The sequence below is a fragment of the Callorhinchus milii genome, unplaced genomic scaffold (assembly GCF_018977255.1).
Source record: "Callorhinchus milii isolate IMCB2004 unplaced genomic scaffold, IMCB_Cmil_1.0 Scaffold17, whole genome shotgun sequence".
NCBI lineage: Eukaryota > Metazoa > Chordata > Chondrichthyes > Chimaeriformes > Callorhinchidae > Callorhinchus > Callorhinchus milii.
In genome coordinates this window covers 4,295,888-4,308,513 of record NW_024704758.1, presented here as the reverse complement: position 1 = coordinate 4,308,513, position 12,626 = coordinate 4,295,888, and the positions used below count along the sequence as shown (strand labels likewise).

Below are 12,626 nucleotides of genomic sequence, written 5' to 3'. Positions count from 1 at the left end.
TTCTGAGACACTGCCCCACGGAAAGGACGTTATTTTAATGCAAGTTGTTGTTTTTCTGAGAAATTAGGAAACATGGGAATGATTCATTAAGGAGTTATGTCTGGCATACGTTAGATTAACGTCAATATTAAATTTACAGAATGTGTCTTTATCCCCAAGTTCAGTATCATATTCAGTCATAACTGTCTGTCACAATCACTCTCAATACAGGTGGCCAAAGGTGTGCTCTAAGAGGAAAGTCTTCAGACAGACCTCGAAGGAGGGAAGGGGCGAATGTGGTATTTAATTATGATCCTTGCATTTGATATTGCGCCTTATCCAATCGAAACGTCTCAAAGCACTTCATTGTAATTATTTTTAAGTGTAGCGACTGTGTATTTGGAAGCAAACACTGTAGTCAATTTACACACAGAAGTGTCCCACAAGCAGGCAGTATATTGGGAGAAACTGCATTCTGTTTTCTATTAAAGTCCCGAAGTGTAAGGGTTAGCGTGGTTGCCTTTTAAGCGAGAGGGCAAGGGTTCGAGTTCTGGGCATGGCAAAATCTTAGGCAAGTTTCCTTGCGCCACACACCTCTGTTTACCTAGCAGTAAGTAGGAACTCAGTTGTTAGTCTTTCTGGTGGTAATCATCCCTTTCTGGTGGTAATAATCCCTTTTAAAAAAAACTGTTTGGGGACATTGCTTTGCGCAATTGGCTGCCGCGATTCGCCCATAAAATACACAGTGAATCCACTATTCTGTGAACCTCATTGAGGTGACTCATTGATATGATAAGGTGCTACAGGTACATCAAGTGCAAGGATTAGTATTATTATTGATAGTCCTGCAGGATATTTAAGTCCACCTGAACAGTCAGACAGGACCTCGGTTTAACATTTCCAAAGGGCAGCACCTTAGACAATGCAGTGTCTCCCCAGGACTGCAGTAATGTGTCAGTCTAGAATCTGAGCTCAAAATCCCATTAACTTCTAAAGGTCCATTGGCCTTGAAATTCTGGGTTTCACTGTCAAAACCTCTTTAAAAAGTTACCAAACAAAGGTGGCTCTGAAGGTCATTTGGATTGACAGACATCTGCCTTCAGCATGTAGCTGTACGGGACAACTTGGGACATATATGCCAACCACTGTGATGTTCTTGAGTTCCAAATCCAATGGGCTGTAACCCTCTCACTGTGCAAACTCGTCAATGAAGCATTACCGTCTGGAAAAGGTGCCTGTGGAGCCATCTCCTGGCATGAGTCTGCCTCGGCAGTGGCGGGGAGGAGTGAAAAGCAGAAACAAATGCAACGAGAAATCTTTCCCGATTATTTATTGTGTTATTGAAGCTCCACTCAGGTATTGCTGTTTATATGGTGATTTATTACAGAGGTGTATTACATACATTCACACAGATTCTCACTCAAATCACTAAATCTAAATGTGTCGCAGCCCACATGAATATTCCTAGTGCCCACGTGTGTGGTCACCACCTATTTCTGTGTGTAGGTGGGATGCATGGAATTCTCGGTTTGGATACTCTTAAGCATGGTGATGGGTTTCTGCACGTGTCAGACACCCGGCTGACCTAAAAGAACGCCTAACACACTTTATGCCGATCTCTGGGAAAGTCTGATCACATTGGGCCTCACAAACATTTGTGGAGTCTGTAAAGGGTCCTCAAATCCTGCCAGTAATCGGGCACATGTCCCAATCACGCAGACCGCCAGGAACTCCTCTCCCACACAATTTCCTTAGTATTTGACCGTGGCTTTGGCCACACTCCCACCCCCACTCCGCCTACCCTCTAACCCTCTTGATTCCAACCCGCAGCTCGGGTGCTTAACTGTCCAGCGCCTTGGGACGTCCTTCCAATGTGAAAGGCTCTATATAAATATAATCTTTTGTTTGTAACACGGATACTGTGGGATAGCAGGACACATCCAGCTACACACATTTGGCTCCCCCACCCCCACCAGCCGTGTCTCTCAATCCCTTTCTGCTGAAGCCGCAAACTCGTGAGTAAATGTTTCTGTTTATGAAATATAAATTCAGTGGAAATGATAATAAAAATCCCTCTTGAGCCATGGCCACAAAGAAAACAACAGGGATCGGCTGCAAAGCCTGTAGCTCCTTCAGTGTCTGAGAGGACAAGAACTCTCAGCTCCCTGTGGGCAGCAAAGGAGTTCAGTTCTCCAGGTTAATGAGTGTAGAACTGACAAGTGTCTTCAACAAAGAGACACAGATTCAAACTGAGAAGAAGGAAGGTGAACAATTTACAATTACACACTTCGCCCCAAAATACACAGTCGATACACTTTACAGTATATCCTGTGAAGCGCTTTGAAACGTTGCGAAGATGTGATAAGGCGCTATATCAAATGCAAGGATTATTATTATTATTTGAGACTGACATTGGCCTATACATTCCGAAGGTAACCAGTGTTCAGCTTTATCAGCCACATAGATGTAGAGATAATAATAATAATCCTTCCATTTGATATAGCGCCATATCACGTCGTTGAGACGTCTCAAAGCACTTCACAGAATATAGTGTAAAGTGTAGTGACTGTGTGTTTTGTGGACGAATCGCGGCAGTCAATTGCGCACAGCGGTATCCCACAAACAGTTGTGGATTGCTGACTCTGATCGTTTTAAAAGGATGTTTTAAGATCTCTATACGGGGGATGGAGAGACACACGGATACACACACACAGATACATACCCCCACACATAGATACACAGACACACACACACACACTCACAGATGGCAGAGACTAGCAGAGCGAGTTCATTCTCATTGTGGCTTCACACTGTTGTCACACTCAGTTATAACAGTCTCTGTTCTCTGGCTCATTGTGAAAGCTCTTGTTACATGTATTATCTATAATCTGGCTCATTATAACACCCTCCATTAAATGCACCACATAAAATGAATTTTTGATGGAATTACTTAGTGGACAAACAAAGACAGTATGTGTGCATGTCACCATCACTGCCCCCCCCCCCCACCCCGCCCCCTCTTCCCCCCCCAACCCACAAACACACTCGTTCTTAAACAGACATGAGAACAAGAATGTCTGATTGGGATTCATTTTGAACGCTGTGGAGCTCGAACAGTGACTTGGCTATTTCGCGGCTGCAACCTCCCGATTTCCATCGGTTCTTTGTTTCCAGTGATCCGAGAACCAGGATGATCTTGCCTTTTTGTAATCTGTGAGGAGAGGAGAGAGAAGAGGACAGCTTCAGCCACCGAACCACAGACCATGAGGATCAATGATCAAACCATCTGGAGCATTATGGCCAGGACCGTGGGATAAACACCCTTCTTTCCATCAGTGCTGTGGGATTTTTAACGTCCGTTTTGCTCATCACTAGACCGTCCAGTCAACTGGTATTTTAGCTTTATGTTAAAGATCCGTGACATGACTCAAAAAGAGATTTCTCCTGGTGTCCTGACCAATATTCCTCAACCACTTCCTGGCTATGTGTGAAACATCGCAAAGTGGCTGCTGTATTTGCTGTAAAAAAAACAGTCACTACACTTGAGACTAATTCCCTGTGGAGCATTTTGAGGTGTTTTGACACAATAGGATTATTGTAGGTTCATTATCCTGACATGGTTCTCTGTCCAGTCACCATTCTGTCCCACTATGCCTTGTGGACACAGAGTTCATGAGGTTCATTTATTGAGTGACATACATCGTACAGCACTGCCTGGTCTCCGAGCCTGGGAGGGGTGATATTACAAAGATCTCATCAGCCAAAACCCAGCAATATGCAATCCCCAGACCAGTTTGTGGCTTTGGTAATTGAATGCTTCACTTCTTGATGAAACCAAACAAATCCATGGTTTGACAATGCATCTTTTGGACTTACGTGCTAACGCCTTTGGCGATGTTGGTCACTGTGAGAATTCCATTATAATCGGGCATTGTCAAAGGCGCTAGCTACCCTGAATGGGATTTCTGGACATATACCGTCAAAACATCTCAAACTATTTCACAAGGATTTGGTAGCAGGTGTAGTGACCGTGTATTTCAATGCCACTACGCCCCCAAACCGTGGAACACCCTTCCTCTATCCCTCCACTTTGCCCCTTCCTTTGCATTTTCAGGTCCTGCCTGAAGACCTTCCTATTCGACTGTGCCTATGCTCCGTCACTGTCAAGCACTCTGGGACACTACCCTACGTGAGGGGCGCTAAGTTGTTGTGATTGTAGCAGTCAATTTGCGCACTATAAATATCTCACAAGCAGCCATGAAGCAAATGATCAATTAATCAGGTGCACTGCTGACCAGGAAGAAACTCCCTTCTTTTTTCCAATCACATTCTAGTATCTTTGAAACCAAACCGGCAGATAGAACCTCAGATTAATGTTTCATCCAAAAGATGACACTTCTGACAATGCAGTGCTCCCCCCTGCACTACACTGGATTCTCAGCGTAGACTGATCTCTAAATTAAAAGATGGACTAGAATGGTTCGGTAAACTGAGAAGACACACTTTACCTCTGAGGAGAAGATTCCAAATGTTCATGTCTAAGGTGTTGTAATATCCATCGTCCCCAACAACTCTCTTCCCATCTGAAGGAATAAGAATATCACATCACTGAGCTCTGACAACCAGTTATTCTGCACAGTCACTTCACTGGCTGGCTGTTCCCAGTCCCCATAAAAAAAACTTGTTGACAATTTAACATGTTAGTGGTGTGAATGGCACACTGTTCTAGTGCTGGAGTTTCAGTATCAGCTTCAGTTAGCTACAGACGGGTCAGAAGCTGAATAAAGCTCCCTCTACACTGTCTGTCCACACTCCCAGGTCAGTTCCAGCGCAGGTTAGCGACGGAGAAAAACAAGAGGAGAAACCATTGGAGCTCCACAAACCAGCACTGCCAGTCTGACAGAGCAGAGTTCATATTTGTATCCGTTTAACTTCCATAAGACAATTTAAAGTAAGTGAGTTTCACACTACAGACTAACGTCTGATGAGCAAGTACAGTATATTGACTTGTAAGTGGGGGGGGACATAGGTTACAGACTGTAACTATTAATATAACATGTTACTTACACTTTCCTTTTAGATACAGCATGGACTGTGGGCCCCAGTTTCTTGGGTTTGCTTTATTCTGAGTCGGAGGGGAAATAATCGATGAGTCGGAGAGGAAATAATAGATAAGAAAGATATGAATAACAATTAGGAGCTTTCACAGGAATTGTTGATAAAGTCAAGTCTGAACAGTTGGTATCAGAACCGTACCTTTTCAGTGCAGCACGACTCGACCACAAGAAAAGTTACCACCACAACACAAGTACACATCACTGCAGCCAACACTTTCTACACAGAATGGGAACAGAATTGAGACGGTCAGTGCGGTTTGTCATGAGTATTTGTTACAAAAGATTGGAAATCTTTCTGCCCCTCTGGTAAAAACACAGTTCCCACTATTGATTCATTCGGCTTGGCGCAGTGGTAGGTAGGGCTCTCGCCTCTGAATCAGAAAGTTGTGGGTTGTTAAGAGTTAAGGGGCTATTTCAGTCACATAAATGCCTGAAGCCAACATGTAAGTTACTTTGGAGTACACAGCAATGTATCACAAACAGCCAGGAAGAAAGCGACCAATTCTGGAGCGCTATTCGAAAAGGGAAGAGAGTTTCTCTCTCCTGGTGTCCGCCAAAAAATAAAATTGCTCACTCAATCCATGGCTGTTTGTGGGACGCTGCTGTGCGTATGCAATTGGGTCACCCTGTTTGCCCACAATCGTACAGCACTGCATTTCACAGTAAATCCTATGAAGCGGTATTGGGATGTCCTCCTGTGAAAGACGCTATGTCCAACTCCAGGATTATTATTCTTTCCATTTTAGTAAACAAGTGGACTTTGTCACTTAGTATATTTTAGCGCCTCTTGAAAGTCAATCTACAACAAACAACAGCAAAATTACACTTGTATAGCGCCTTTCACGTCGGGAGAACGTCCCAAGGCGATGGACAATCAGTTTTTCGGATCTAGCCTTCTGCTTTTTGCCCTCACTGCAATTTTTAAAATGTCTTTGTGACGTAACTACATACACACTATAAACAGTATAAAGCAATGTAAAACAAAATGTTTTCTTTACCATGGCTTTATCAGATTCTTCTCTTCCTCTTGAGCTATGTCCGCTGTGCTGTGTGTGGTGAAGCTTCTTCTCATTCAAGCACCAGTGATGTCCTGTTAGTGTCTCACTTTGTGGTTTCCATTACCTGTAAAAAAGGAAACTGCACTGAAAATTTGGTCTATCGCTGGCTTTAGTGTGGGGATGAAGAGAAGCTCATTGCCTGCCCTTCACACCAACTGAGCACTGGGCAAATCCCTGTCTGCCTTTAAACCATTCCATCCTCACCCATTAACGTCATCTTTCACCACACCGGAAAGTAACACTTCAGGCAGTTTTCGTGTAAAGTAACAACTAACTCGATTTACCAGGGTTACGTGTGAGTCAAAAAAAAAAGTTTAGAGACCAGAAGCCCACGAACTTGTTATTTGTGGTGCTGTTTTCTGGCTCAAAGACGCAGGTTGATCAGATTGAAAACTCGGTACATCACGTTCAGGTACATTAGATACAAGCTGACCCTTCAGGGAGATTCACAGAGCAATGATAGATAAGGGATCGATTAAAGCCTTCATCTATAGGTAATTAATCCGGTCAGTGATGATGTGGAGTGAACACAGCAATATAACTGCAGTATATACATAATATATAACATATATATTAGATTGTAAAGGTGAATCCATCCCCTGGGTTAACTATATTGATTAGATCGATCAATAGATTTGATTATCCAGATAAATATATATCCGTACGTCTACAGATTTGACTATACTGTATAAATATCGATTATATCTTGGAGTTAGAATTAACAGACTGTGGAGATTGTACTTATAGGTTGTAGATTGAATTCTGGATTTAAAATCAGCTTTCGATCACATTCAGTGTATGAAAAAGGCCTTTAGTTGGATGAGACACCTAGTGTCCACAACACACTGTGTGTGAGCCTGACAACATTTGTTGATGTAGTGAATTTCAGCATGAGGGTTCAAAGCAGTTTAATTCACAAATCAAGTTACATTTTAACACCAATTGAATATTCCTTATTGAGTAAAGTTCAATTGCGGCTATTTTCAAGTGCTTCGGGGATAAATGTGTAACGTTTATTGAACAGGACAGAAAAGCACTAATGAGTTGGCTACCCAGAGCACACAGATAACCAACTCATTGTGCTGTTCTGCTTTGTGTGCTGACAAACATAAAAACACAAAGAATATTAATTATCTTTGCATTTGGTGTAGCCCCTTATCACGTCATTGAGATGTCTCAAAAAGCTTCACAGAATATATTGTAAAGTTAAGTGACTGGACGTTTTGTGGGCAAAACGCAGCAGCGAATTGTGCACAGCAATGTCCCACAAACAGTCTTGGTTTAAGTGACCAGATTTTTTTCTAAGGGATTATTACCTCTAGAAAATGAGACACCAATCGACTAACAACCGGGTTCCTACTCACTGCTGGGTAAACAGAGGCATGTGGAATAAGCAAGCTTGCCTAGGCTTTCGCCCCATTTGGGGATCGACAGACAGTGTAGAGGGAGCTTTACTCTGTCTCTTGCCCGTGCTGGCGCTGACCTGGGAATGTGGATGTTGGCTCTGGGTGACTGAAACCCCACTACTAATAGCTGACATCTTATGAGCACAATACACTGTGAACAAGTGTATTTCCTCAGAGATTTGTAAAATTTTATTTCTAGCTCGGAATTTTCTACAGTGGAAAGAGAAAGTATTCTCACCAGACAGTCTGCCCACAGATTCCTTCCTGTCTCCCCTGAGCTGTAGTTTAACCATTTGAGCACTGTGTGTAAGAGGCTGACCATAACTGGCACGTTGATAATAATAATAAACTTTGCATTTGACGTTTTGCATTTGCTCCTGTTAACCTTGCAATCCAAAGCCCTAATAAGTAGGGTGGTCCTAGCTGGACAAGCCACGGGAAAGCTTGCCAGATCTCTCTGTCGATATCTCTCACTCTTTCTGCCCCTCTCTCTGACTGTCACTCTCTCACAGTCTCTCTCTCTCTCTCTCTGACTGTGACTCTCTCTGCTCTGGAGGTCACACTTCACACCGAGTGCTGTTTCTCTCAGGCAGAGGATTGCTTGTGTACGGTGTTGACTGTGGAGTGTGGGCTGATTCCAGTCAGCAAGCTCCTTTGCATAGAGAGTAGGTTGCAGGAGCCACATGTGAGATTTCCTACTAATACAGAGGAGGTGGTCACCATTTCATACCTGCACTTGGGTGGGAAGAATTGAAGGTACCAACTCCTTCACACACTTACACTCTCTGGGACTTTTCCGCTCAGTGTTGAAGCTGAACAAAAAGCACACGAGCATTGGAACAAGAATAGGCCATTCCGCCCCTCGATCCTGTTCTGCCTTTCTATTAGATCATGGCTGCTCTGTACCTCAACTCCAATTCCCCGCCTTTGCTCCATATCCCTTGATACCCAGACCTAACAAAAATTTTAACGACCTCCAAAAATCTGGATGGATCCAGCATCCACAGGCTTTTGGAGGATATAGATCCAGATTTCCACAACCCTGTGTGTGAAACAGTGCTTGCTGACTTCACTCCTAAGTGGTTTAGCTCTAATTTTAAGATAATGTTCCCTTGTTTTGGATTCCCCACCAGAGGAAATAGTTTCTCTGTAGCTACACCATCGAATTCTTTTATCATTTTAAACACCTCAATTAGATCACTCCTCAACCTTCTAATCTCGAGGGCTTCTGACATTAATGTGAACCAAAGTAAGCAGTACATGTTCTCATTGACTGGGCCACAGAGAGGAAGAGGGCACTGCACAAATCCCAGCCTGGCTCAGGCAGTAATTCTTGTTTCTCTGGGTCAAAAGGTTCTCAAACTACCGCCCCATCTCCAACCTCCCCTTCCTCTCCAAGGTCCTGGAACAAGTTGTTGCTTCCCAGCTTTGCTCCTTCTTCTTCTGCCACTCCCTTCACGAACCCTTCCAATCGGGTTTCCATGCTGCCCACAGCACAGAAACAGCCTGATATTCTGTCCATCTGCGACCAGGGCTCCTTCTGCCTCCTCGTCCTCCTTTACCTCTCTGCTGCCTTCAACACAATCGACCACTCTATATCCTCATCCACCGCCTCTCCTCTCACCTCAACCTTTATGGATCTGTCCTTGACGTTCAGATCCTACCTCTCACACCGCCTCCACTTCATCTCCAAAAACGGTTTCTCCTCTAGCCCCCACACTGTCTCGTGCGGCGTTCCTCAGGGCTCTGCCTCCTCTTCAACGTCTATATGCTCTCTCTTGGTGACATCATCTGCAGACATTGGGTCAATTTCCACACGTATGCGGATGACACCCAACTCTACCTCTCTGCCTCCACCCTTGACTCCAGGACACTGCTTTGCTGACAGAATGTCTGGATGAGAGCTAATTTTCTTCAGTTGAACATCAACAAGACCGAGGCTCTCCTGATTGGCTCCCGTCAATGCCTCCTCACCCCAGGCGCTGACAGCATCACCATCCATGGTTGCACACTCCACTTTGCTAAGCCAGTCTGGAACCTTGGGGTCTTGTTTGACCCGCAACTATCCTTTCTACCCCACATCTGTGCCATGACCCGCTCTGCCTTCCCCCACCTCCGCAACATCGCCCGGCTCCATCACTGCCTCACACCACAGGCCACCGAAACCTTCATACATGCATTCCTTACATCGAGGCTTGACTATGCAAACTCCTTGCTGTTGGCCTCCTCAACTCTTCCCTCCATAGGCTGCAGATCATCTAGAATTCTGCAGCCTGTATCCTCTCCCACACCAACCTCTGTGACCCTACACCCCATAGGACCAAAGCCCATGTTTGTGTACAAATACAGTCACTCCATTTTCGCAATATATCCTGCAATACATCTTATCGAATGGCGGGGCAGGCTCGAGGGGCCGAATGGCCTACTCCTGCTCCTAATTCTTATGTTCTAAGCGCTTTGAGACATCCTTCTGACATGATAAGGCGCATATCAAATGCAAGGATTATTATTATTACATTTTGGCAGAAATTTAAACTAGCTCCGAGAGGAATTGTGCTGACCTATCTCAGCTAGTTAATGGAGTGGTAGTAGAGCTGGTTAGTGGAGTGGTATTAGAGTACTGGTTTTAGTGCTCCGAGATGACCTCAGGCATGAAGGGTGCTATATAAATGCAAGTTGTTGTTGATTCGTGGAATGCCAGTTAGATATGCGCTAGTTAGTGAATACCACTAATTCAACACATAAAATCTGAGTTAAATTGATAACCAGCTAATAGTTTCTGGACTGACCACACTGTTCAGTGAAGTTTTCATGAACACATCCCAGGTTACCCAGGTTATCCCTCGAAAGGCAGAAGTAACCAGACGTGGATTCTTGGTCATTTGCCTTCACCCAGTATTTTGAAGAAGTTTAATAATTCAAAATAAACAATAAAAGTTTTGAAATGTAATTTATTTTCTCCAGGCAGTTTCCTGTTTTGTATTTAATTGACTGAAAGGTTGTGTTCTGTTTCCTGTTCATTACCCGAGTATTAACAAGACTCAGATTGTTGCCTCTGAACTCCGCACTATAAATAGTCATTGATGAGGTGGCGCAGATAATCACGCCTCTGGCTTCCTGCCTGACTGGGGCAGACTGCGTCACTGAACGGGGTCAGAACACGAGCTAGAAGGTGAGTGGAACGTGAGCTCCACACGGTTTATCTGTGTAATCGGCCTCTGGCCCAAGAGAGCACGACGCTACTATCAGTGCCCACCGTCAAAGTGATCAAGTCGGAGAGTGACCGTAAAGGTTTGGATGTGTGTATGTACAACTGTGCGAGGGTGTGTGTACAAACATACAGTTTGCAAGGATGTCTTTACGAATGCAAGGTTGTGAGCGAGTGTGTGTACACACACGTATGCGAGATTACGTGTACGTGCTGGTGTGCAAGTGTACGTGTATGCAAAGGTGTGGTGAGCATAAGTGTGTACGCGCACAAGTTTTGGATACAGTGTGAGCATGACAGCGCCTTGGGACGTCCTCCCGACGTGAAAGGTGCTATACAAATATAATTTTATTGTTGTTGTTGTTGTTGTTGTGATATGTTGAGTGACTGATCTCAGCCCCGCTCTGTGCTGAGTGACTGTGTTGAAGATCAGACAGTTTGCTTCCTCCTAATCCTGTCCAGAGCAATGGTTGTTACTGATACAAGCAAGCAGTTGACTCACTGACCAGTCGATCGGTAAATGTTTTTATGAATTTGGGATGATTATCGTCCAGGAAACCGGGAGAAACTCCCTTATCTTCCAAATAGTCTCGGTACCCGTCCTAGCAACAGGCAGATGGTTCAATGTTTCAGCTGAAGGACGGCACCTCTAACAGTGCAGAGCTCCCCCAGCTCTGCACTGGAGTGTCAGCCTAGACCGTGAGCTCAAGGTCCTGACGTGGGGCCAATAACTTCTGAGCCAGAGGCTAGAATAACACCAAGCCAGTACAGAGTATTGAGGAGAAGTGTTTCTGAGAAAAGAGCTGAGTTGACTTGACTGTAGCTCTTATGATTGTTGAGAACTAGTAACCGTTGATATCAACAGAACTCACTCTATAAATAGGAAATATTATTAATGTCATTTAAAACTTCCTGGTTGATTTTAGAACCCTAAACCCGGGCACTGAGGCCAACTGTCACTGAGCTCAGCTACTCTTCCCACTCATCTCCTGTTTAACCCTACAGCTCAAACCTACCAATTTGGTGGACAAGCAGCGGGAAAGCTTGCCAGACAGTGCTCTCAATGGCAAGCTGTGCAGTTTTAGCTGGTTAGTCTCCAGCAGTTACTCCAACATTGCTCTGGGGTTCCCCAAGCCTTGGCTCTTGCCAACCTGCACCTAATACTCTCCGGAATTAGATAAGCAGGGTGTGTCCCTCCAGGGACAATCTATCTCTGGACTCCAACAACCTTGCTCTGGGATATCCATGTGTAAGTGGGGTGCATGGAATTCTCAATTTGGTTCGGGTATGTTAAGCTTGGTGATGGATTTCTACACGTGTCAGACACCCCGGCTGAACAAAATAAATTGAGTAAGATCGGAAAGCCGGTGCTGGGGCAGGCGAGGTGTTTCCTCACAAGGCCTCTGGTGGGGTAAAGCCCTTTTTATAAACTGTATGCAATTGGCTGCCACGTTTCGCCCACAAAATAGTCAATCACTTTTAGTATATTCTGTGAAGCGCTTTGAGGTGACTCAACGACAAGATAAGGCCCTCTATCAGAAGTGAGGATTACTATGATTATTATAAACACCTGTGTGTTCCTCATGGGGTGGGTTGGTTTGTCAGGGGAAAGGAGAGGAGGGAGGTACTGAGCGTGATGTGTGTAGTTCAGTGTTGCGTTGCAGAAAGGCTGAGCCGCAGACCTACACTGGTAAACAACAAGGGAGGAGACCGAGCCCAGAAACTCTCTCCCCTGCTGTCATCCCCCATCCTGTCAGCCTGCTCTGATAGGACTGTGCTAATGGGGGAGGTCATTCATTTCCGGCGGTAATAATCCCTTGAAAAAATAATAATAATAAATTGGTCACTCAATCCATGA

The 12,626-nt window shown here is 44.6% G+C and overlaps 1 protein-coding gene across 1 annotated transcript; it reads right to left on the bottom strand.

Annotated features, from left to right (window-relative positions):
- Nucleotides 1-3,068: 3,068 nt before the first annotated feature.
- Nucleotides 3,069-6,372, bottom strand: LOC103174868 (spexin prohormone 2-like). Its single transcript, XM_007887453.2, has 5 exons — nucleotides 6,095-6,372; nucleotides 5,236-5,313; nucleotides 5,047-5,104; nucleotides 4,488-4,562; nucleotides 3,069-3,190 (listed from the first exon to the last, which is right to left on the bottom strand). The coding sequence occupies exons 1-5, from the start codon at nucleotides 6,095-6,097 to the stop codon at nucleotides 3,105-3,107; spliced, it is 300 nt and encodes a 99-aa protein (XP_007885644.1). The 5' UTR covers nucleotides 6,098-6,372; the 3' UTR covers nucleotides 3,069-3,104.
- Between the last annotated feature and the right edge of the window lie 6,254 nt (nucleotides 6,373-12,626).

Coding starts and splice junctions, on each gene's coding strand:
- LOC103174868 (XM_007887453.2), bottom strand. Junction 5,105..5,235: donor AGTCGTGCTGCACTGAAAAG/GTACGGTTCTGA, acceptor CCTCCGACTCAG/AATAAAGCAAACCCAAGAAA. Junction 4,563..5,046: donor GCTGTATCTAAAAGGAAAGT/GTAAGTAACATG, acceptor TTATTCCTTCAG/ATGGGAAGAGAGTTGTTGGG.